We start from the raw sequence: 26,420 nt of genomic DNA on the forward strand, positions 1-26,420 counted from the left end.
TCTACTAAAAATGCAAAAATTAGCAGGGCGTGGTGGCGCATGCATGTAATCCCAGCTACTTGGGAGACTGAGGCACGAGAATCACTTGAACCCAGGAGGTGGCTCCAGCCTTCGCAACAGAGTGAAACTGTGTCTCAAAAAATAAAAATTAATAAGATATTTTAGATTCCTTTTTTACATGAAATCTGTTCAAAATCTTGTGTGTATTGTGCATTTACAGCACATTTCAATCCTAACTAACCCAATATAAAGTGGCCCATGCCCATGTGTGAGAGTGGCTTACTGCAGTAAAGTTTTAATCTATACCTTTTCAGAAAGATCTCTGTTTTGTTTTTGTTTTTTCTTCCTCCACCGTGTTTTTAGGAAAGACTTAATCAGTTCAGTTCATATGGTCTCTATGCCTTTTCTTAAAGTAACTATCTGAGTAAGAGCACTCACAAATGTGAGTTCTTCCCAATAAAAAGATCACAACTCCATAATTTTACCGGAATTAAACATAAGGGAGGAACAAAAAGCAGGAGAATAATAGCTTACTGATTACAAGACACATTCTTGAACATTATTTTCTTTCAACCTCGCCAAATCTCTGTAAGGCAGACCATTTGCAAATGGGACCAGATTCTGGAGGACCAGAATTAAATGACTTGTCAAGCGTTATACGGTAGGTGGACCCAATTCCTTGTCTCCAAACTTTACTGGCTGGACAGCTGTACAAACACAAAAAATAAGTGAGCTCTACATCTTCAGCATCGATCTATCCCACTGACTTAAAAGGAAGGGTATTGACGGCACTAAATTTCTCCCCATTTGCACCAGAACCTAAAATAAGGGCTTTTAAAAAGGCATCCAAATCTACACAAAACCCTAAGGAAAAAAACATAGCAATGGTCATGCAAATACCAAGGTAGATTGGTCCCGTTTCTCAAAAAACTTACTAAGTTGGCTCACCAAGGGGAGCAAAGTCTTAAGTGAACAAATTAAATCCCACTTTGGCTTCCCCAATCTAATGTATTCTTGTTAAACTTTAACAAAACAAGTCAATTCAGCCTGCTGGCTCTTCAGTGTAAGGATAATTATTAAATGCTGTTAAGTAAAAATGCAATTGTAAGAACTAGAAAATGCTGAGCCATTGTCTCAGAATCACAAGCTTCTAAATGTGAATTCACTATGAGAACATATATACAGATTTTTCTCTTTAACTTTAAAAATGCAATCTGAAAGAAAATACATCCTAATGTTATTAGTGGTTATCTCTCAATAGTAGATAGATAGTTTGTGTACTTTTAGTTTCTTTTTTGAAAATTTTCTCCAATTTTTCTACAATGAATATGTTAGCTTTATAGTTACAGAAATATTAATGCATGGCTTAAACTTATTATGGTTTCATTAAATGCAGAAGAGAGCTTAATTTTCTATTCAGCTTTAAACACAACCATTTTTCTGATGGGAAACCCATTTTATGTGACCTCCTTGTGATATCATATATTGGTTTTCATCCATGGTTCCTGGTTTATAACTCCCATAACTCTTGTTACAGTCTTTTGTTATACTGTTGGGGTGCTTTAAATCTCAGAAGCAGTCCCCAGAAATATCTCTGACACTCTCCTGCCCCTCCTTTCATCCGCTCCTTTTTCTCCCCAAGGCAGGACTCTAATCTTCCCCTGCTTTTCCATCTTGAAGCTGGCTGTAAAGAAATTCTCTGGGCCAGAAGGGTGCTCAGGCCTGTAAGCCCAACGCTTTCACAGGCCAAGTCAGGAGGACGGCTTGGACCAGGAGTTCGAGACCAGCCTGAGCAATATAACAAGACCCAGTCTCTACTAAAAATTTTTTAAAAGAGGCCAGGCGTGATGGCTCACATCTGTAATCCCAGCACTTTGGGAGGCCAAGTCAGGCAGATCCCTTGAGGTCAGGAGTCCAAGACCAGCCTGGCCAACATGGCAAAACCCTGTCTCTACTAAAAATACAAAAAAAAAAAAAAAAAAAAAATGACCCAGTCGTGGTGGCACACGCCTGAGGTTGTGAGGCTGCGCCAGGAGCATCGCTTGAACCCAGGGAGGTGAAGGTTGCAGTAGGTGGAGATCGCGGCACTGCACTTCGGCCTGGGCAACACAGTAAGGCTCTGTCTCAAAAATAAATAAATAAATGAATAAAAATTTTTAAAAATAAAAATAATTGCCACCCGGTGGCTCATGCCTGTAATCCCAGCACTTTGGGAGTCCAAAGCAGGTGGATCACCTGAGGTCAGGAATTCGAGACCAGCCTGGCCAGCATGGTGAAACCCCATCTCTACTAAAAATACAAAAATTAGCCAGGTGTGGTGGCAGGCGCCTGTAATCCCAGCTACTTGGGAAGCTGAGACAGGAGAAGCGCTTGATCCTGGGAGGTGGAGGTTGCAGTGAGCCAAGATAGCGCCATTGCACTCCAGCCTGGGCAACAGAGCAAGACTCCGTCTCTAAATTAATTAATTAATTAAAATTTTAAAAAGTAAAATAATTTTGGCTAGGTGCAGTGACTCACGCCTGTAATCCCAGCACTTTGGGAGGCCAAGACAGGTGGATCACTTCAGTTCAGGAGTTCGATACCAGCCTGGCCAATATGGTAAAACCCTGTCTCTACTAAAAATACAAAAATTAGCCAGGTATGGTGGCACACGCCTGTAATCCCAGCTACTCAGGAGGCTGAGGCAGGAGAATCACTTGAACCCGGGAATCGGAGGTTGCAGTGACCTGAGATCACGCCACTGCACTCCAGCCTGGGCAGCAGAGCAAGACTCTGTCTCAAAATAAATAAATAAATAAATAAATAAATATTTTAAAAAATTATCTGACCTCCCTTGTCTGATTGTAGGTCATAAGACCCCCATAAGAAGGGGTCCTGCCCATACCCTGGAGGAAGGAATGCTACAGAGAGAGGCCAAGAAAAATCTGAACAGATAGGCATTGCTGGGTTTCCCTACTCCATGCTTCAATTATGTCTACCCAATGAAGTCTCCATAAAAAGCCCAAGAAGATGGGGTAGGGAGAGCTTCTCAATATCTGAACACATGGAGGTTCCTAGAGGGTGGCATGCCCCTTCTCATACCTCACCCTATGCATCTCTTCCTCTTGTATCCTCTGTAATATTCTTAATAATACACTAGTAATAAACCTAAATAAGTGTTTTCTTGAGTTCCATGAGCTGCTCTAGCAAATTAACCAAACCAGAGGAGAGAGTTATGGGATTCCCAATTTATAGGTGGTTAGTCAGAAGCCGGGGTAAAACAATCCAGGACTTGTGATTGGCATCAGAAGTGAGGGCAGTCTTATGGGATCTGACACTATCCCCAGGTAAATAGTTTCAGAATCGAAATGGAAGATGCTCAGCTATTGCTTGATGCAGAACTGATTGGCCTACACATTTATTTGCTCACAGAAGTCTTCAGTGTTGATTGTAGTGGTGTGAGAGCAGACGAAAAAGTTTGTGTTTTTTCTCTTACTCCTAATAGGATCTGGACTAGTAAGGGCAAGTCTTTTCAGAACTCATTTTATAAGTTCTATCCATAAGTATTTCCATATTTATTAACTTGCTTATTATCTTTGTGAAAGTTGCAGATACCAGGTCAAAATCACTTTTTGTCAGACCCAAACAAACTAGAGAGCCTGAGGGAGAAAGCTCATGCTTGCATGTCTGAGATAAAGATCAGTCTCAAGAACGAACTAAATAACCACCCAAGAAATTCTTTCTTTAGGAATGCAGTAATTCAGATAAGATAAGATAAGATAATCTTTTTCCTTTTTTTTTTTTTTGAGACAGGGTTCTTGCTCTGTCACCCAGGCTGGAGTGTAGTGGTGCAAACACCACTCACCGCAGCCTCCATCTCCTGCGCTCAAGCAATTCCCCTGCCTCAACCTCCTGACACACCTGACTATTTAAAAAGTTTTTTCTGTAAAGACAGCCATGTTGCTCAGGCTGGTCTCCAACTCTTGGCCTCAAGCGATCCTCCTGCCTAAGCCTCCTAAGTAGCTGAGATAACAAGTTTGAGGCAGGGTGCCAGGCCTGATAAGATGCTCTCCGTAACACCTGCCCAGTAATGGCATCTTCAACAATGGCCAACTCTGGCTTTGAGTCTGCAAAACCAATAAACTCTGTTTTCACACAGCTTATCTGCACTTATTTTGCCAATAAAAGTTTCCCTTTACCCTCCCCTCTTCCATGCATATATGGCTTGCCAGGGCTGTGCACCTCGGGCTATAATGCTCATTTCTCATTCCCAAATAAATTCAACATATTTGGAGTGTTTTGTTGTTGTTCTTGTTGTTGTTAACATCTTAAAGGCCATTAGGGGCCCTAAAAACATCAAAGCTCACTTTAGCTAAAAGGCTCAATCTCACCTAACATTTTCTAATGCTGCAAACAGATTTAAGTTTTTAACCACTGCCCCTGCCTCCACTCCTTTCAAATAGATGTGTGCAAATTAATTGGCAGCCAATAGGAATTTAGCCCAGAATGTCATAGTATCATCCTCAGTGGAACCGACATTGTCCTTCTGGGTTTCCAAAGGCTTCTTCATTCCTTTAAGAAACACTGGTCGCGCACCTACCAATAGCCAGACCCTAAATCCGGTCGAAAAATAAGGCCCTGAAAGGGGCACCCTCTAAATGGCAGAGGCAAGCCAGTAAACAACAAACTCAAAGTGACAAGAGCCACTTGGAAATATGACAAAGTGCCAAGTGAAGGGGTGTTCACTTAATTCGGTCTGTGTGCGGGACGGCTGGGGCGCTTTGGAGAGTGGGAGTGATCTGAAAATGCTTTCCTGAGCTTGATTTAAAAGCAGGAATCCAGGAATTTCCCCTAAGGCTGGAAGCACTTTCCGACAGAACCTCCCCATCTACGCAGCAAGGCTGGCAGAGCCCAGGGCTTGACCGCTGGCTTGGGAACCTCCGCTACGGGATGACCAGGCGCCGCGACGCGGCCGGGCCCAAGTCGCCCCCTCAGCCCGGCTCTGAGCACCCCCTCCTCTTTGTCCCCTCACCCCGTTCCCTCCTTCCACGGCCACCGATGGAGGGAAAGACTCCGTCCAGCTCTGGGAGCGAAACATGGGCACCGATCTGGGCGCAAAATAGGATCCGTACCACCCCCGAGTACCAGTGGGCCGAGATTCGAGCCCCGAAAGGCCTGGGGAGGCGGGGCGGCGCCCCTCCCTGCCCGCGGCCTCGGCGAGCCCTGCGCGGCGGGGCGGGGACCACCGTGGGGTCACCCGGGCCCGACGCAGGAGGACTGCGCCCCCGCCCCGCCTCCCAGGCCAGCGCGGAGGCACGCCGCGGGCGCCCCATCCCCGCCGCGGCCCCTCTGAGCGCCCGGCGGCGCCCTCCTCCCCCGGCTCCCACCCACTCCAGGCAGGCGGGCGAGGAGAGCGCGGGGGCAGGGCAGGCAGGCCCGAGAAGCCCGCGAGGGAGCTGCCCCCGGCCGGCCTCCAGGCGCGGGGACCCCCAGGGGCGAGCGCGCACTGCACAGCCGGGACCCCACGCTTTACCTGGTTCGCTGGAGGAGCAGGTGGGAGCCCGGGTCGGGCGGGCTCGGTGTCGGCCCTGCCTCACCTGGGCGGAAGTGAGAGGCCCAGGGTGACCGCGCCTCACCTGGCAGGCCCTCCCCTCGCCCCGACTATCCCTGCCCGGGGCGGGGCACCGGGGTGGCGCAGGGGGCGGGGGAGGGAGCCCGGGGCCGTGGGAGGCGGGCTCCAAGGAGGGAGGACGGTTGCCCTGGCTGTTTACGTGCAGGTGAATTCCTACCGGGAGCCGGATGGCCAAGGGCCTGGTAAAAGTGGGCTGTGGGGGCGGGGTGGCGGATGAGACGGCGCGTGGTGGGGACAGCCGGCACTGACGGGGAGGGAGATCCGGACAGACCGGTGTGGTTGGAGGCCTGCGTGTAGAGCGAGACCCAAGATCAAGGAAATTGAGGAGGATATCGATGAAAGCGTTGGGTCAATCCGCTTAACACTTTGTCTTTTTGCCCCTTTCCTTTCCTCTCATCCCTCCTTTGTTTACTCTATCCGCTGACGCAAAATAAAATATTCTAAAACGTGTAAATGTGGGAGTCATTATTTTCTTCTCATTTAGTGGAAGAAAGAAACCCAGCAGTATTTGCCTGCCGTATGCTAGGTGCTAGCTTATGCAATGTCTCATTTACTCTCTGAAGAAACTAATGAGGAAACGGTGCACCCGGTAGGTTGGCGGGCCCAAAGTTTGGAACACAGGCAAGGCATTTTGACTCTAACTACAGTGATGATTTCACTATACATTAATTTTCTTTTATTTGTGATGTCACACCTTCGAGAAAAATATGCCCCAATGGCCTTCTTCCACTCCCTTTAATAACTTTAGGCTTTTGATGATAGGGGTTTTACTTTGGCTGATACAGTCCACACATTAACTATAAAGAGAATCAATCTTCAGGTATCTTATTCATAGACTACATACAGTAATTGTTAAACACTGTGATTGACTCTGGGAAGATGTGTAAAATGGTATCCCTGTCCCCAGGAAGATGAGGAATAGATACAAAACAACTAAAACATAAAGACTTTTAGGCGGGGCGCGGTGGCTCACGCTTGTAATCCCAGTACTTTGGAAGGCCGAGTCGGGTGGATCACCCGAGGTCAGGAGTTCGAGACCAGCCTGACCAATATGATGAAACCCCGTCTCTACTACAAATACAAAAATTAGCTGGGCATAGTGGATGCGTAGTCCCCTCTACGCAGGAGGCTGAGGCAGGAGAATCACTTGAACCCAGGAGGCACAGGTTGCAGTGAGCCGAGATCCTGCCACTGCACTCCAGCCTGGGTGACAGAGAGACTCCGCCTCAAAAACAACAACAACAACAACAAAAATTAGCCCGGAGTGGTGCCGTGAGCTACGTCCCAGCTACTCTGTGGGGCTGAAGTCGGAGGATCACTTGAGCCCGGGGGTTCAAGACCAGGCTGGGCGACAGAGCAAGACTCCATCTCAAATAAATAAATAAATAAAATTAAGATCATGCACTTGGTGCTTTGTAGTTTGCTTCCTTGTTTTAAAAGAAATGTAACACTTGTTAGGCATGGTAAGAAGACACACAATATCAGCATGGTTCCTGCTTTTTAGGAACAAACAAACTACTGAGGGAAGTAACAGGCAAATTACCAAATGGAAGCCAGACCTCAGAAAATGAAGAGATCTATTATGTTTTTTGAAAGCATGGGTTAGAACTTAAACAGGTCTTAACCAGAGTCTGAGATTAATTTAGGTAAAATGGAGAAGGAAAGGCTTTCCAAGTCGGGGGCAAAATAAAGTTGGAGATCGAGTGGGAAAAGGGAGAGGATCGAAAAACTACCTATCAGGTACTATACTTATTACCTGGGTGATGAAATGATCTGTATATCAAACCCTATGGCATACAATTTGTCTATGTAACAAACCTGGGTTTTTTTGTTGTTGTTGTTTTGAGATGGAGTCTCGCTCGGTTGCCCAGGCTGGAGTGCAGTGGCACAGTCTCAGCTCACCGCAACCTCTGCCTCCCTGTTCAAGCCATTCTCCTGCCTCAGCCTCCTGAGTAGCTGGGATTACAGGTGCCAGCCACCACACCCGGCCAATTTTTTGTATTTCTAGTAGACATGGCGTTTCACCACGTTGGCCAGGCTGGTCTCAAACTCCTGACCTCATGATCCACCCGCCTCAGCCTCCAAAAGTGCTGGGATTACAGGCGTGAGCCACCGCACCTGGCCTACAAACCTGTGCGTGTAGCCGTGAACCTATAATAAAAATTAAATAGGAAAAAAAAGAAAGGTGGAGACCAATTATCTCAAAGAATCACCTTGTAAACATTGGTCTCTTCTTTTTAAATTTATTTTTATTTATTTATTTTTTTAATTGAAATTGAATCTCACTATGTTACCTAGGCTGGCCTCAAACTCCTGGACTCAAGCAATCCTCCCACCTTAATATCCTTCTTGAAAAGCTGAGATTATAGGCACACACCACTACACCTGGCTATTGGACCTCTTCTTTATTTATTTATTGTAGAGAGAGGGTCTCACTATGTTGCCCAAGCTACTCTCAAACTCCTGGCCTCAAGCCATACTCCTGCCTCAGCCTCCCAAAGTGCTGGGATTACAGGCATGAGCCACCATGCCTGGCCTCTTCTTACTTTATTTTGTATTTATTTAATTAATTAATTTTTTTTGAGACAAGGTCTCACTCTGTCACCCAGGCTGGTGCACAGTGGTGCAATCATGGCAGCCTCAAATTCCTAGGCTCAAGTGATCCTCCCACTGCAGCCTCCCGAGTAGCTGGGACTATAGGCATGCACCATCACGCCTGGCTTATTTATTTATTTATTTAGACAGAGTCTCGCTGTTGTTGGCCCTGGCTGGAGTGCAGCTGGAACCTCCACCTCCCAGGTTCCAGCAATTCACCTGCCTCAGCCTCCTGAGTAGCTGAGATTACAGGCGCCCGCCACTACACCTGGCTAATTTTTGTATTTTTAGTAGAAAATGGGTTTCACCATGTTGGCCAGTCTAGTCTCAAACTCCTGACCTCAGGTGATCCACCCACCTCGGCCACCCAAAGTGCTGGGATAACAGGCATGAGCCACCACACCCAGCCTGCCTCTTCTTACTTTAATATTAAATGATGTTGTGAACATATTCCCCTTTTTTCAAAAAGTTACGTCACTTTAAATTGACCATGAAACCAAGTCCAAACTCCTTTTCTTGCTATTCAAGGCCCTTCAAACTCTCCCCTTCTTGCTGACTCTTTTTTTTCTTTCTTTTTTTTTTTTTTTGAGACGAAGTCTCACACTCCAGGCTGGAGTGCGATGGTGCGATCTCAGCTCACTACAACCTCCGCCTCCCGAGTTCAAGCGATTCTCCTGCCTCAGCCTCCTGAGTAGCTGGGATTACAGGCACATGCCAAAATGCCCAGCTAATTTTTTTGTATTTTCAGTAGAGACGGGGTTTCACCATGTTGGCCAGGCTGGTCTTGAACTCCTGACCTCAAATGATCACACCACTGCACTCTAGCCTGGGTGACACAGCGAGACTCCGTCTCAAAAACAAAACAAAACAAAACAAAACAACAACAACAAAAACAAAGAGTGTCTTTAAAAAAAAAAAAAATAGAGATGAGGTCTCACTATGTTGCCCAGGCTGGACTTGAACTGCTGGGCTCAAGTGATCCTCCAACCTCAGCCTCCCAAAGTGCTGAGATTATAGGCATGAGCCACCATGCCCAGCCCAAGATTGTCTTGTTCACAGAATGATGAAGAAAGATGAATTTTTAAAAGTATAAGCTCTTGTCAACCTAAAACTACAACAGAGAGAGATAATCCAAAGACAATGAATTTGTCAACTAAAAAAAAAAAAAATCAAGCTTTTAAAGAATTAAAGTTCGTTTTATTCAGAAGTCTTGGGGAGTGGGACACAGTGGCTCATGCCTGAAATCTGAGCCCTTTGGGAGGTCAAGGCAGGAGGATTGCTTGAGGCCAGGAGCTTGAGATCAGCCTGGGCAACATACCGAGACCCTGTCTCTACAAAAAATGGAAAAAAAAGAAAAGCCCAGTTTGGTGGTTTATGCTTATAGTTCCAGCTACTCAGGAGGATCCCTTGAGCCCAGGAGTTGGAGGCTGCAGCAAGCTATGGTTGCCACTACACACCACAGCCTGGGGGACAGAGTGAGACCCTATCTCTACTTGTCTTTTAAACAATAAAAAGTTATAAAGTTATGGGCAGGCGCGGTGGCTCACACCTGTAATCCTAGCACTTTGGGAGGCTGAGGCAGGTGGATCAACTGAGGTCAGGTGTTCAAGACCAGCCTGGCCAACATGGCAAAACCCCGTCTCTACAAAAAAAAAAAAAAAAAAAAAAAAAAATACAAAAATTAGTCAGAAGTGTTGGTGGGTACCTGTAATCCCAGCTACTCAGGAAGCTGAGGCAAGAGAATTGCTTGAACCTGGGAGGAGGGTTGCAGTGAGCTGAGATCATGCCACTGTACTCCAGCCTGGGTGATATAGACTGTGTCTCAGAAAACAAAAACAAAAACAAACAACAACAAAGAAAAACAGTTATATTGAGGACTGTAGACAGAGGCCTACAGAAGACCAGGACCAGTTCCTCTGAAAGGTGCTGTCAGACTGGTCTGACACAGTATTATATAGCCCACTGCTTATATACAGGTAGAGGAGGTTCAGTACATGCAAAACCACATCAAAGCTGCTCAGAAGTTACATTAAAGCAGAATCACACCAAGGTTTGAGTATAAAAGTACATCTAGTTATAGATTACAGAGGCATAATCACTAACCCCATCAGATGTGGTCTTATGTGTAAGAACGACAAGGGTCATTTATCTTTTTTTTTTGAGATGGAGTCTCACTCTGTCGCCCAGGCTGGAGTGTAGTGGCGCGATCTTGGCTCACTGTAACCTCTGCCTCCCGGGTTTGAGCAATTCTCCTGCCTCAGCCTCCTGAGTAGCTGGGATTACAGGCACATGCCAAAATGCCCAGCTAAATTTTTTTGTATTTTCAGTAGAGACGGGGTTTCACCATGTTGGCCAGGCTGGTCTTGAACTCCTGACCTCAAATGATCCACCCGCCTCAGCATCCCAAATTGGTGGGATTACAGGCACGAGCCACCATGCCCTGTGGGTCATTTATCTTTTAAGGAATATAGTGACTCAGGCAAGAGATGTGGTGGACCATGTGCTCTATCCTGTTTTGTCTTCAAAGCACTTTTCCAAAGAGCTGTAGTCGTCACAGAATCAGGGGCTTTGTGAAATTATGCTGGCAAGCAGAAATAAGCAACCATGACTTCTTACATTTGCTACTTGGTCTCACAAAGTTATTTGGGAATAAGCAGAAACGCTGCAATGAGAAATGTGTGTGCCATGGCAACCATGGGCACATTCGGGGAGGCTGAGGTAAGGGGAAGCTTTTAAAGGCAAAAGAAGTACAGAAGTACAAGTAAGTTGTTTTGAAACAAAGGCAACATTGGTTACACAGGCTTATTTCAAATCACTTCTTTTGTTTGTTTGTTTGTTTGAGACAGAGTCTCTCTCTGTCACCCAGGCTGGGGTGCAGTGGAGTGATCTCGGCTCACTGCAACCTCTGCCCCCCGGGTTCCAGCGATTCTCCTGCCTCAGCCTCCCGAGTAGCTGGGTTACAGGCGCCCAACAGCATGCCCAGCTAATTTTTGTATTTTTAGTAGAGACAGGGTTTCGCCATGTCGGCCAGGCTGGTCTCAAACTCCTGACCTCAGGTGATCCACCCACCTTGGCCTCCCAGAGTGCTAGGATTATAGACATGAGCCACTGTGCCCGGCCTTAAGCCACTTCTTTAGGAGAAACAGTGTATGGGGCAAGTGTTATATTTCTGGCTAACTGTTCTTATGCCTCATGTAGCCCTTGGCAGAAGTTCTTGTTACAGGCATATAAAAGGGCCACAGAGAGAGTCTTTCTTTGTAATATATATTTTTTTTGACAGAGTTTTACTCCCATAGCCCAGGCTGGAGTGCAATGGCGTGATGTTGGCTCACTGCAACCTCTGCTTCCTGGGCTCAAGTGATTCTCCAGGCATGTGCCACCGCACCCGTCTGATAACTTCATCTTGATATTGATATTTTTTATTCTCTGAAACCAGAAGATATGAGCTTGACTCTTGACTCCTTCATTTCCTAAAATAAAACCTTGCCAAGTTACTTAACCTTTCTAATTCTCATTAGTGAAACTGCAGTGCTCACTTCATATGGTAGTTTTGAAGGTTAAATGAAGGAATACATGTATTGCACATACCAGGCACATAGAAAGTATTCAGTAAGGCCGGGTGCAGTGGCTTACGCCTGTAATTCCAGAACTTGGGAGGCCAAGACGGGCGGATAGCCTGAGGTCAGGAGTTTTAGACCAGCCTGGCCAACATGGTGAAACCCTGTCCCTACTAAAAGTACAAAAATTAGCTGGGTGTGGTGGAAGGTGCCTGTAATCCCAGCTATTTAGGAGGCTGGGGCAGGAGAATTGCTTCAACCTGGGAGGCAGAGGTGATCGCACCATTGCACTCCAGCCAGGGTGACAAGAGCAAAACTCCGACTCAAAAAAAAAAAAAAAAAAGAAAGAAAAGAAAGTACTCAATAAATGAAGCAGCACACATGGGAACAAATATGACAGATACTGCTGACCACAAGGAGAAAGCCAAGACTAGTAGTAAATGAGGCCACAGCAGATGGAGGTCTTGAAAACACCACAAAGAACTTTAGGTTATAAGAGTTTATCTTTCATCTCTAAGAAATTAAAGAACCACCAAAATTTTTTGAACACAATTTTGAAGATGGTATAGGAGTCTCAGCTACTCAGAAGGCTGAGGCAAGAGGATTACTTGAGCCCAGGAGGTCAAGGCTACAGTGAGCTGCATTGGTATCACTGTACTTCAGCCTGGGTGAGAGAGCAACACACTGTCTCAATAAAAGTTTAAAAATATTAAAAAGGTACACGTTATTTTAAAAAATAAAATATTAATCTGGAAGAAGGGTGCAAGATGGATTGACAAAGTTGGGGAAAGGGCCTAGAATAAAATAGAGGAACTAAGAGGTCACTATAGCAAGGTATATAGAAAATGATGAATGCCTGCAATAGAGTGAAAAACGTGTGATTAAATAAAAGAAGGAACACTTATAGATATCAGTTGTTTACTGATTAAAGGTATTAAAGGAGAACAAGGGGAAAACTGAAGGGTAAAAATGATTCCAAGTTTTGAACCTGATAAAAGGGACATTGGTTGTGAAATTGAGAAAAGCCAATTTATTTTGTTTTTGTCCTGTTTTGTTTTTTTTTTTTGAGAAGCAGGACTTTGATAAGTCAGTTTTAGGTCCTCCATTTGACATTCAAGATAAAATGTACTTGGCATATAAAAGTAGGCCTTATTAAGTGATGAATCAAAGTTAATTTAATTTTTGATGGTAGGCAGTTAGACTAGTGCACCAAAGGGAGGACACAATCACAAATACTGGGAAGTCAACAGCATGGATAGAGTCAAATTTCAAATGCTGTGCAGAGGGGTATAATAAAGATCTAGCAGAGCCCTAAACTTACGAATTTATCACCAGAGAAAAAGATCACAGCCACAGCACATCAAGCACATTACAGTCAAATAAAAAAGAAATGTTTGGCCAGACATGGTGGCTCACACCTGTAATCCCAGCACTTTGGGAGGCCAAGGCGGGTGGATCACGAGGTCAGGAGTTCAAGACCAGCCTGGCCAAGATGGTAAAAAAAAAAAAAAAAATTAGCCGGGCATGGTGGCAGGCGCCTGTAATCCCAGCTACTCAGGAGGCTGAGGCAGGAGAATCACTTGAACTCAGAGGGCGGAGGTTGCAGTGAGCCGAGATCATGACACTGCACTCCAGCCTGGGCGACAGAGTGAGACTCCATCTCAAAAAAACAAAAAAAACAACAAAAAAAAATTAGCTGGGTGGGGTGGCAGACGCCTGTAATCCTAGCTACTCTGGAGGCTGAGGCAGGGAGAATTGCTTGAACCTGGCAGGTGGAGGTTGCAGTGAGACGATACTGCACCACTGCACTCCAGCCTGGGTGACAGGGTAAGACTCTGTCTCAAAAAAAAAAAAAAAAAAAGATTTGAGAGGAAGAATCTTTTAGTTAATATTTCTGTCCTAACTGTGGAAACAGAAGTTAGGTTGGTTCCCTCAGAAAGTTTTGCTACAGTGCAGAACTGTTACTGTAATCAGCTGCATGTGAAAACCTTAGGAATGAAAAGATCCAATGTATAGAGATCCAAGGCAAGAGCCTTGAATCCCACAGGAAGCTACATTTCAGGCTTCACTTGTAATCCTTTTTCCTTATGTTTCTGCACAACAATTTCCACCTTGGTTTGTACTATTTATGTCCTTTGCTTTCTATACAATTCTATAGAATTTTTATGTGACAAAGAAATTAGGCATTGTAAAGATTGAGATTTAAGTTCTTACTAAATTTAGACGATGCATTGATCATGTGATCAGAGACTCTGTTTGCGAAGAAATAAAGTAATATATTTTACTGAGCCATGAGAAAATAGATTAAGGGGCAGTAAGAAGCGACAGTTTTTTTTGTTTTTTTGCTTTTTTAAACACATCATCAGTTCAAGAGTCAAAAATTTTGTATTGTTTCTTTACTTTCATGGGGAAACATTCTTGTTCTTTTTAGTTTACATACTGTAGAAGAGTATAAATATAATCATATATAATGAGATTAATCAGTAAAGAGGGCTGGGCACAATGCCAGCACTTTGGGAGGCCAAGGCGAGTGGATCACCTGAAGTCAGAAGTTGGAGAGCAGCCTGGCCAACATGGAGTACCCAAAACACGAAAATTAGCTGGGAGTGGTGGTGGGTGCCTGTAATCCCAGCTACTTGAGAGGCGGAGGCAGGAGAATCACTTGAACCTGGGAGGCGGAGGTTGCAGTGAGCTGAGATCACGCCATTGCACTCCAGCCTGGGTGACAAGAGTGAAACTCCGTCAAAACAACAACAACAACAACAAACCAGCAGAGTAAGCCTTTTCAAAGAGTTAAATCAAAATCAATGTGGAAAATGACAAATACAAATATCAGCAATATTCTTGCAGTCAGCAGAAAAACATCTAATTTTGTTATAATCTCAATAAACTCAAACTAGAAATTTGTATCCTTTAACCCCAACTTTCTTTATTAGATTGTATTTTTAAAATCGGTGCTGGACATGGTGGCTCATGCCTGTAATCCTAGTACTTTGAGACGCTGAGGCAGGAGGATTGCTTGAGCCCAGGAGGTTGAGACCAACCTGGGCAGCATAGAGAGACCTCATCTCTACAATAAGTGAAAAATTAGCCAAGCGTGGTGACACAGGCCTCTAGTCCCAGCAACTCAGGAGGCTTAGGCGGAGGGTGGCTTGAGCCTGGGATATCAAGGCTGCAGTGAGCTATGATGGTACCACCGCACTCCAGCCTGGGTGATAGAGTGAGACCTTGCCTCAAATTAAAAAAAAAAAATCAAACCAGAACATTTTAATTTTTAAAAATTTTAAATATTTTAATTTTTTTCTCCAGAATTCTAGGCTCTACAAACCAGAACATTCTTTTTTTTTTTATCTTACAATTTCATTGCATGCTTTTATTTTTATTATCATTTACTAACTGGTAAATGAATTCATCTCTTCATTTTTATACTTTCTGTGTCATTTTTTACTGGATATGCCTTTTGTAAATACCATATAGCAAATTTTATATAGTCAACAAATACTTAAAGAGCACTCACTATGTTATCAATCACATTTTTGTTTGTTCGTTTGTTTTTGAGACAGAGGCTCGCTCTGTCACCCAGCCCAGAGTGCAGTGGCACAATCTCTGCTCACTGCAACCTCCACCTCCTGGGTTCAGGCATCAATCACATTTTTAAAAATTATTGCACTTTAAGTTCTGGGATATATGTGCAGAACATGCAGGTTTGTTACATAGGTATACACGTGCCATGGTGGTTTGCTGTACCCATCAACCCATCATCTACATTAAGTATTTCTCCTAATGCTCTCCCTCCCCTAGCCCCCCACCCCCTGACAGCCCCAGTGTGTGATGTTCTCCTCCCCGTGTCCATGTGTTCTCATTGTTCAACTCCCACTTATAAGTGAGAACATGCAGTGTTTGATTTTCTGTTCCTGTGTTAGTTTGCTGAGAATGATGGTTTCCAGCTTCATCCATGTCCCTGCAAAGGACATGAACTCATCCTTTTTTATGGCTGCATAGTATTCCATGGTGTATATGTGTCACATTTTCTTCATCCAGTCTATCATTGATGGGCATTTGGGTTGGTTCCAAGTCTTTGCTATTGTGAAAAGTGCCACAATAAACATACGTGTGCATGTGTCTTTACAGTAGAATGATTTATAATCCTTTGGGTATATACCCAGTAATGGGATTGCTGGGTCAAATAGTATTTCTGGTTCTAGATCTTTGAGGAATCGCCACACTGTCTTCCACAATGGTTGAACTAATTTACACCCCCACCAACAGTGTAAAAGCATTCCTATTTCTCCACATCCTCTCCAGCATCTTTTGTTTCCGGACTTTTTAATGATCGCCATTCTAACTGGCGTGAGATGGTATTTCATTGTGGTTTTGATTTGCATTTCTCTAATGACCGGTGATGATGAGCTTTTTTTCATATGTTTGTTGGCCACATAAGTGTCTTCTTTTAAGAAATATCTGTTCATACTCTTGGCCCACTTTTTGATGGAGTTGTTTTGTTTTTTTTTCTTGTAAATTTGTTTAAGTTCTTTATAGATTCCAAACCAGAACATTCTAAAAGCATCAAAATGGTAGTCAAAATGCAAAGTTACTGTCTTTTATTACCAGGTAATACGTGTAACAGACATTCTGATCCTTAGTCTTGGATTTCTTAAACAAAAATTATGGGAGGCCATTGTTTCAAACTGAGCTCCTGCACTAGGCCCCCAAATACTAGATCAAACCAAAATGGATTCACTCATGCTAAATGCCACATGCTCAACTGAAGGTTTAAGGAAGCAGATAGATCCCCAAACAGACCAATTTTTCCTGAAAGCAGGAGATTCCAGTCTACTTGAGTCTCCATAACAAGGAAACTCTGAGTGCGGGGTCTATCATTCTGTTTTAGTAACTACTACAGGTGATTCAGATGCTACTCAAAGTTTGAGAACCACCAAAGTTAGTGCTTAAGTATGGATGAAGAAGCACCACTCAAGTTCAAATTTTTATATTGTTAGACAAAAAAAAGATTAAACTTTAAGAAAACTTTTTTTTCTCACTATTAAAGTTCCCCACCACAGAACTTTTAGAACATATAGAAATTTAAAAACAACAGATGGAGGAAAAAAATCTTCAACTTTTCACTTAATCATAAACTATTTGGTTTTCTCTTGTTACAGTTTCCACCCCCCAAATTATCCCCCACCTAAATTGTCACTTTTTTTTTTGAAAGGCGTAATGTCTCTCAGAGTTTTTAAGTTCTGTTCGTGGCAGCCTTCCAAAATCCTTCTCTAAAGTTACAGGAGGACATTATGTCAATTAGTAAGAGCATAGATCTGAAATCTGGCAAACATCAATTTCATTCCGACTGAGTCACTTAGTGATTAAAGTCAGTGTGTTTCAGCGTCTTTGAGCCTTGTTCCTTATCTGTAAACCCAAAACCTATCAGGGCTAACTGCGATGATGTCAGGAAAGCATGATTCCAACCTCTGGCGCCGCTGGCACTTTCAGAGGACCGAGAAGCCTCAGCTAAGGGCGCGGGAATGAGAAGCGGGTGAAGCACCTGATTGCCTAAACCACTCGTTTCCTCCCTCCAGCACTCAAAGATCAACCTTAGCTCCTTCCAAGGGTTCGTGGGGGAAAATTCGCCCCGAGGGACTGGGTACATACATATTTTAAAAGGGTCTCCCAATGTGATTCCACGGGCTCACAGGCAGAACACGCGAAGAGACAGAACTGGCCTCTATCCTTTGCGAGGTCCCTTTAAGAACCTCGCCCTGTTGCCCTTCTCCCTCCCGCTCCTGGGCGGAGGCGGAAGCGGAAGTGGTGAGAAAGTGTCGGTCTCCAAGATGGCGGCCGCCTGGCCGTCCGGTCCGTCTGCTCCGGAGGCCGTGACGGCCAGACTCGTTGGTGTCCTGTGGTTCGTCTCAGTCACTACAGGACCCTGGGGGGCTGTTGCCACTTCCGCCGGGGGCGAGGAGTCGCTTAAGTGCGAGGACCTCAAAGTGGGACAATATCCTCTGTGGGAAACACCCCCCCGTGGAGGCGAGGTAGAGTTGGGGTCGCAGGTGGGTCGCTGCCGTCAGGACTGGCTAGGGCTGTACTGAGTGAAAACGATAATCTAATCTGTGGCTTCTAATGACTGAAGGATCCCTGAAGGTGAACAGAGTTGTGGAGATGGGAGGGCCAGAGGCCACCCTCTGTGATTTCCTTATGATTTTACTAGTCATTGGCGCTTCCTCTTCTGATCCACTTTTTTTTTTCTTTTTTATCAGTGTGCTTACTTGTTCAATAAAACATGTAGATCCTTAAGTATGCCAGGCCCCGTTCTAGACTCTAGTAATACAAAGATGGATAGTCTCTTACCCTGGAAATGTTTGCCAACTCCTCCTAGGGGGAAGACAAGTTATAACGATCTAGCCGATGTGTGTTGCCCATTTATCGTTAACTTTATGTATATTATGCATATTACCTCATGTCATCCTCAAACTTAATGAGATGCTAGACTGCCAGACAAATTTCTTTCTGTTTTCTTTTTTTGAGACAGGGTCTCACTCTGTCGCCCTGGCTAGAGTACAGTGGCGCGATCTCAGCACACTGCAGCCTCCGCCTCCCGGGTTCAGTCAGTTCTCCTGCCTCAGCCTCCTGAGTAGCTGGGACTACAGGCATGCGCCACCACACCAGGGTAATTTTTGTATTTTTAGTAGAGACGGGGTTTACGCCATGTTGGCCAGGCTGGTCTTGAACTCCTGGTCTCAAGCGATCCGCATCCCCCTCAGCCTGAGCCACCGCGTGGGGCCTCAGTGGATAAATTTCTGTTGCACTTTGTAACCTTGGGTGACTTATTTGAACTCTGTTTTCTCATGACTAAAAACGTGGATAATTATGGGGCAAACTTAAAGGTTTATTGTAATGTTTATGTATTATTGTATTATTTGTAGAGACAGACTTCTCATTATGTTGCCCAGGCTGTTCTTCCCAAACTCCTGGGCTCCAGTGATCCTCCTGCCTCAAGTATTACTTAGCAATACTAAAAGTATATTTGTACATATGCTTATTGACTTGGACAAACTAGCAGCCTCTATTTACATGTGAATATCAACATGAGTATATAATATGAATAGTAAAGGCATGATAATGTGTTGTGTTGGAATGTAGTCCGTATTTCCTTAACTTTTTTTTTACATATATTTGTAAAGATCCAAAAATAAATGACGCTACGCAAGAACCAGTTAACTGTACAAACTACACAGCTCATGGTAAGACTTCAAGAAACATGTCTTTAAAAATAATTTTAAAAACATTATTTCATAGGTCAATGTATGATCACTAAAGGCAATTAATAAATGCATTTTTTCTGAATTATAACATTATTGTTCAGTTTCCGGAGTAACTTAAAATTGGAGAACTAGCTAGGGGTTGTCAGTATTTAATTTAAAAAGAATCTTACTTGTTCTGAAATGGTGAAATTTCACCATATAAACAATAATAGGACTGGACATGGATGTTCTCAGATTCAGTTAGGCAAGTGTACTTATATTTTATATACTTTATTTTCCTCAAATTAATAAGCATATCATTCCCTCACATGGAAAGTCTTCCTTTTATTTTCCTTTAGCTCTCCACTTATATCATCTATGAATACTTCCCTGATAGTTCTTGGCTAGTGCCACAATACCTACAAGTCCTTTATGCTTCCCAGCAACTTCATCACTGTCGTTTGTCACTTTGATAAATAATTACTTTGATTATATTACTTTGGTTTATATTTGATGGTATTTATTTGATTTGGGGTATGTGTTTATGTGTGTGTATTTAACATTCAGTTGGCACCAAAATGATTTTTTACATGTTTATGAATTTATTTATCAATAATTCTTAAGTGGATTCAACATTTTATTCCAGAGGACACCTAACTGGAGGGCAGGAGGGCAGACTTCTTTTGGGGCAGAAATTCTTTTTAGTTGTGTCATTTCCTTTGATATCTCCGTATATACAAAACAACCATCAAGGCTAGAAAAATGCTTTTTTTATTTTTATTTTTGAGACAGCTGGCTGCCAGCTTCCCAGTATGAAGTGGGATGCTTGAGTTACACTAGTATTCACAGATTTCTAGCATCTTTCATATGAATGATTGAAACAGCTATTTGAGAACTAACTCTTCTTTATGTGTAACTATTCTCTATTCTGAAAACTACTATATAAAAGACTTCGAAGTGTAAAACAGGCAAATCAAAGGATATTTATAAGTTAACTACAAAGGAAAGGATCACTTACAAAGTTCCTTTAAATGACCAGGCATGGTGGCTCACACCTGTAATCCGAGCACTTTGGGAGGCCAAGGCGGGCGGATCACGAGGTCAGGAGTTCAACACCAGCCTGGCCAACATGGTGAAACCCCGTCTCTACTAAAAGTAGAAAAATTAGCCAGGTGCAGTGATGGGCACCTGTAATCCCAGCTACTCGGGAGGCTGAGGCAGGATAATTGCTTGAACCTGGGAGGCAGAGGTTACAGTGAGCCAAGATTGCGCCATTGCACTCTGGCCTGGGTGACAGAGCAAGACTCCGTCTTTGGGGGAAAAAAGTTTCTTTAACTATAATATATCTAAATAAAATAAATGTATACATACTAAGCAATATCTCCTCTATAAGGCGTATATTATCTTATTACTTTTCTTTCTGGGGGTCTCATTATGTCACCCAGGCTGGAGTGCAGTGGTGCCATCTCAGTTCACTGCAACCTCCGCCTCCCAGTATCAAGTGATCCTCCCACCTCGGCCTCTGGAGTAGCTGGGACTACTGGTGTGCGTCACCATGCCCAGCTAATTTATTTTATTTTATCTTTTGTATTTTTGGTAGAGACAAGGTTTTGCCATGTTGCCCAGGCTGGTCTCAAACTCCTGGGTTCAAGCAATCCGCCTGCCTGGGCCTCCCAAAAAAAGTGCTGGGTTTACAGGCATGAGCCACCAGGACTGTCTCCCTGACTTTTTTTTTTTTTTTTTTTTAACTGTAGAGATGAGGGTCTCCCTATATTGCCCAGCCTGGTCTTGAACTCATAGGCTCAAGCAGTTCTCTTGCTTTGGTCTCCTAAAGTGGTGGGATGACAGGCATGAGACACTGTGCCCGGCTAATTGCCTTTTTTAAAACACACAAAAGCTCATGGACTAGCTATGGTGAATCAATTCTAACTCCTGATCAGAGACGGATATCAAAATAGCTCATGAAACATGCATTTTGGTTCTAACATAGGAGAAAAATATTAAGAGTTGTGAAAAGTGTGAGTTCAGTGATCTCTCTCATTCTTCCAGCCAGAATTATTTTTCCTTTGTTTTTTTCACTGAGTATATGAAGAACTGTTGTGAAATTCTCAAACTATGTTTACTTTTCTTTTTCTTTCTTTCTTTCTTTTTCTTTTCTTTTTTTTTTTTTTTTTTTTGAGACAGAGTCTCGCTCTGTCACTCAGGCTGGAGTGCAGTGGTGCAATCTCAGCTCATTGCAACCTCTGCCTCCCGGGTTCAAGTGATTCTCCTGCCTCAGCCTCCCAAGTAGCTGGGATTACAGGCGTGCACCACCATGCCCAGCTAATTTTTGTATTTTTAGTAGAGGCAGGGTTTCGCCGTATTGGCCAGGTTGGTCTTGAAGTCCTGACCTCAGGTGTTCCACCTGCCTCGCCCTCCCAAAGTGCTGGGATTATAGGTGTGAGCCACTGAGCCCAGCCTAATTTTCTTCTTTCTTTTTCTTTTTTTTAGACAGGATCTCACTCTGTCACCCAGGCTAGACTGCAGTGGCACCATCTTAGCTCACTGCAACATCCACCTCCCAGGCTCAGGAGATCCTCCCACCTCAGCCTCCTGAGTAGCTGGGACTACATGTACATGCCACTATACCTGGCTAATTTTTTGTATTTTTTTGGAGGGGTGAGTAGCGGTGGGATGTACCATGTTGCCCAGGCTGGTCTGGAACTCCTGGGCTCAAGCGATCCACCTGCTTGGCTTTCCAAAGTGCTGGGATTACAGACATGAGCCACCACACCTGGCTGTTCATAAACTAATGTTTGGGTAGGGATGAGCTTGAGCAGTGTTTTACAGAGGGGAGTTTGGGGCTAGTGAGTAGGAATTGGGACAAAAGGCAAAGGAAATTCATCTATGACAGTAAATTGATGTGGTCTTAAAATGGTTCCTGGTTAGCTCAGTATCATTCAACAAGCGCATTTGTTTATTGAGAAAGTATTTATTGGTAATGAATAATTTAAAACTAAATTTACTTTATTAAGACAATTTATATTACAAAATATTGTTATTGATTGAGAATTTGTTCATTTATTTATATTTATTTATTAAGAAATTATTATGTGGCAGGCATCTCCTTGGTGGTATAGGTGATATACAAAAGAAGACATAATCCCTGCCCTCAAGAAGTGTTCTGTCAGCCTGGGCGAGGTAGCTCACACCTATAATCCCAGCACTTTGGGAGGCCAAGGTGTGCGGATCATGTGAGGTCAGGAGTTTGAGACCAGTCTAGCCAACATGGCAAAACCCCGTCTCTACTAAAATTCGAAAAATTAGCCAGGCGTAGTGGCACATGCCTATAGTCCCAGCTACTTGGGAGGCTGAGGCAGGAGACTTGCTTGAACCTGGGAGGCGGAGGTTGCAGTGAGCCAAGATCATGCCACTGCACTCCAGCCTGGGTGACAGAGCCAGACTCTGTCTAAAAAAAGAAAAAAAAAAAAAAGAAGTGTTCTGTCTAGGTTACATACACATATATCAGCAAGTATTTTCCATTTTTCTATCACTGAAATACAAAAAATATTTAGATTTTACCTCCAGAAAATTTTGCTGTGGTCCTTTGACAAAAGTCTTCTTTATTTTCTTAAGTTTGTATTAAAGTATAGTATGTTTACAGAAAAGTGCATGTTAAGTATAATTCAAATGAGTTCCACAAACAACACACCTGTAAATGCTTCCAGATCAAGAAACAACATTATCAACATGGCAGAAGCCCTCTTCATAGTCTTTTATAGTCACTACTCTGCCTCAGTGGGGAGAACTGACTGTTAGAAGTTATTATTCTAACTTCTGACTGTAAATTAATGTTGCAAACAGTATATTATTTTTAATCTTTTTATTTGGCGATAGTTTTAAACCTACCAAAAAGTTAGAAGAATAAGAGTAGTACAAAGCACTCCACCCTAGGTTGAGCGCGGTGGTGCATGCCTGTAATCTCAGCACTTTGGGAGGCTGAGGCGGGTGGGTCACCTGAGGTCAGGAGTCAAGACCAGCCCGACCAACATGGAGAAACCCTGTCTCTACTAAAAAAAATACAAAATTAGCTGGGCGTGCTGATGCATGCCTTTAATCCCAGCTACTTGGGAGGCTGAAGCAGGAGAATCGCTTGAACCCAGGAGGCGGAGGTTGCAGTGAGCCAAGATTGCGCCACTGCACTCTAGCCTGGGCAACAAGAGCAAAACTCTGTCTCAAAACAAACAAAAACAAAAAAACCCACAAAACTCCATCCATATACCCTTTACCCAGATTGACCAATTGTTAACATACTCTCTTTCTCTCTCTGTTTGTGTATATACTTTTTTCTGCCCCTAGAAATACTTTTGTGTTTTTCTGTAGAGATGTTCCAGGTCAGATGTGGTGGCCCATGCCTGTAATCCCAGCACTTTGGGAGGCTTAGGTGGGCAGATCACTTGAACCCAGGAGTTTTAGACCAGCCTGGGCTATGTGGTGAAACCCCATCTCTACAAAAAACTAGCCAGGCATGGTGGCGCACATGTGTAGTCCCAGCTACTTGGGAGGCTGATGTGAGAGGACTACCTGAGTCAGGAAGGTGAGGCTGCAGTGAGCCCTGATTGTGTCAGTGCACTCTAGCCTGGGCGACAGAGCAAGACCCTGTTTCCAAAAAATAAATAAAAAATAAAACAAAAAAATGAAAATAGAAATATTTTCTTAACATACAGTTCAGTTACAAACTTTAGTAAATTTAATTTATTAATACACATGCTTTAATCCATATTCTTATTTTATCAAATGACCCAAATAATGCCTTTTTAGCATTTTCTCCCAGTACAGAACCCTAAAATCAAATTTTACATTTAGTTTTCTTTAAATTGGTGCATTTCCACAACTTTCTTTGTCTTTTATGGCATTGACTTACATGTTTGATGACTACAGCCTCCCTTTATTTTAATAGAATGTTCCTCATTGGGACTGTCTGATACTTCCTTATGATTAGACTTAGGATATACATTCCACGCTGTAAAGTAACATAATTGATGGAGTGTCCTTCCCAACATCTCACATCTGGGGGCACATGATAATTATCTCTTTCTCCTTGGTGATGTTGTTTATCACTCAGCTTTTTCTACTGTATAGTTAGTATTTTTTCTTTGCAACTATAAATAATCTAAAGGGATGCTCATTAAGGCCATGCAGATATCCCCGTACCACCCCCAGATTTACATCCCATTAATGATTCTGGCCTGAACTATTCTTTTTTTATAGAATGGTCAACACTTCGTTCCATAAAATGGAAAAAGTGTTCCCTGCAGCTATTCTTTATTCTGATAGTTGCAAAATGATTATTTTCCAAATCTAGCACTCTCAGAGGAGAACTCTTTTAATGCTAAAAATATGGAGATGGGGTTGGCTCTTGCCAACTTTATTTTTCTCTCTCTTTTTTTTTTTTGGAGATGAGTCTCACTCTGTCACTCAGGCTGGAGTTCGGTCGCAGGATCTCTGCTCACTATAACCTCCACCTCCCAGGCTCAAGTGATCCTCCCACCTTAGCCTCACCATGCCCGGGTAATTTTTGCATTTTTTTGTAGAGATGGGGTTTCACCATGTTGCCCAGGCTGGTTTCTAACTCCTGAGCTCAAGCAATCCACTTGCCTCGGCCTCCCAAAGTGTTGGAATTACAGGTGTGAGCCACCACACCTGGCGTGTTTTGTTGTTGTTGTTTTTGGAGACGTGGTCTCGCTGCTTTGTGGCCCAGGCTGAAGTGCAGTGGTGCGATCACGGCTCACTGCAGCCTCCATCTTCAGGACTCAAGCGATCCTCCTGCCTCAGCCACCCAAGTAGCTGGGATTACAGACATGCGCCATCAGTCCCAGCTAAGTATTTTTTGCAGAGTTGCCCAGGCTAAATTTAGTCCTTTTTTTTATTGTTGTGAAACTTCATTTTCTGATTACATTATTTCTGGTTTAACATTTCTGTATTTGAAAAACATCACTGCTTTCTACACCAGGTGTGGTGGTGTGTGCCTGTAATCCTGGCTATTTGGTAGTCTGAGGCTGGAGGATGTCTTGAGCACAAGAGTTCGAGACTACAGTGAGCTGTGATCATGCCACTTCACTTCATCTTGGGCAACGGAGTGAGACCCTGTCTCTAAAAAGAAACCAATCAAACAAAAAAAAACCCACACTGTTGCTTTTTATAATGAATACGGTGTAGTTATTGGCTTGAATTGATATTATCTAAATCCTAGACGTTGGTCAGAACCAAACCTTTTTGCAAGAAAACTGCAAATTGAATCGTTTTCAGGCTTGTAGCATGTTGCTTAATTTTGTCTACTAGGTAACATTTACTGATAACTGGCTTCTTTTTTTTTTTTTTGAGACAGAGTCTTGCTTTTTCTTCCAGGCTGGAGTGCAGTGGCACTATCTCGGCTCACTGCAAGCTCTGCCTCCCGGGTTCACGCCATTATCCAGCCTCAGCCTCCCAAGTAGCTGGGACTAGAGGTGCCCGCCACCACGCCCAGCTAATTGTTTTTTGGGTTTTTTTTTGTATTTTTAGTGGAGAAGGGGTTTCACCGTGTTAGCCAGGATGGTCTCAATCTCCTGACCTCGTGATCCGCCGGCCTTGGCCTCCCAAAATGCTGGGATTACAGGCGTGAGCCACTGCGCCCGGCCATAACTGGCTTCTTTGATCTTGTCATATTGATTTGTTTATTCTTGCTTATTGCTGAAATCAGTGTTAGCATGGGATAATTATGATATAATGGAAAGAGTATTGATTAAGAGTAATGAGTTTTAGTCTAGGATTTAGAGAGTATTATTTGCCCTTTAGTCAACTCATTTAATTTCTTGGAACCTCAGTTTTCCTGTTTGTGAAAGGAAAAAAAAAGAAATATTGTGAATCTGCTTACTTAACAAGTTCTTCTTTCTTACAAGGATGAAACGAAATCATTATAAAGTATGTCTAAACAAATAAACTCTAGGGTTGTAGGCTTCTTCTGAATTGATTAATTTCATATCATAAAATCTTACGTTATTTTTATAGCCACTCACAATGTTATATTCATTTCTTTTTTAGTCTTCTAAGTGTTGAATTTCTCTGATTTCCTAGAGTGGGGAATCTAACTCTCTTTGTGTGTGTGTGTGTGTATGTGTGTGTGTGTGTGTGTGTGTATGTGTATATATATAATTATATACATATATAAAATTATATATATATATAATTTTTTGGGGGGTGTTGGCGGAGAGTAGAGAGAGGCCTTGCTCTGTCGCCCAGGCTGTAGTGCAATGGCAGGATCATAGCTCACTGCAGCCTGGATCTCCTAGGCTCAAGAGATCTTCCTGTCTCAACTTCCCGAGTAGCTAGGACTACAGGCACATGCCACCATGCCTGGCTAATTTTTTTTTTCTTTAGAGACAGAGTCTCACTATGTTG

General features: G+C 43.3%; 2 protein-coding genes across 10 annotated transcripts in view; one reads left to right on the top strand and one right to left on the bottom strand.

The window, feature by feature from the left end:
- PATJ (PATJ crumbs cell polarity complex component) overlaps positions 1 to 17,480 on the bottom strand; it is a 436,090-nt gene extending 418,610 nt beyond the window's left edge. For 3 of the 7 annotated variants that reach the window (XM_054533772.2, XM_024256726.3, XM_063712078.1), the window contains exon 1: positions 5,513 to 5,665. The gene's annotated coding sequence lies outside the window, so the exon portion shown is untranslated. Of the gene's footprint in view, positions 1 to 5,512; positions 5,671 to 17,415 lie in introns of those variants that run through there. The other 4 variants (XM_054533776.2, XM_054533750.2, XM_054533770.2 and 1 more) reach the window with 3 other exon arrangements.
- Positions 17,481 to 17,553: 73 nt separating this feature from the next.
- Positions 17,554 to 26,420, top strand: part of TM2D1 (TM2 domain containing 1) — a 51,869-nt gene continuing 43,002 nt past the window's right edge. For all 3 annotated transcript variants that reach the window (XM_002810753.6, XM_024233770.2, XM_063712102.1), the window contains exons 1-2: positions 17,554 to 17,758; positions 18,931 to 19,004. In XM_002810753.6, coding sequence (XP_002810799.2) covers positions 17,595 to 17,758; positions 18,931 to 19,004 — 238 coding nt within the window. In that variant the 5' untranslated portion in view covers positions 17,554 to 17,594. The remainder of the gene's footprint in view (positions 17,759 to 18,930; positions 19,005 to 26,420) is intronic.

Source organism: Pongo abelii, chromosome 1 (genome assembly GCF_028885655.2).
Source record: "Pongo abelii isolate AG06213 chromosome 1, NHGRI_mPonAbe1-v2.0_pri, whole genome shotgun sequence".
In the NCBI taxonomy this organism is placed as follows: domain Eukaryota; kingdom Metazoa; phylum Chordata; class Mammalia; order Primates; family Hominidae; genus Pongo; species Pongo abelii.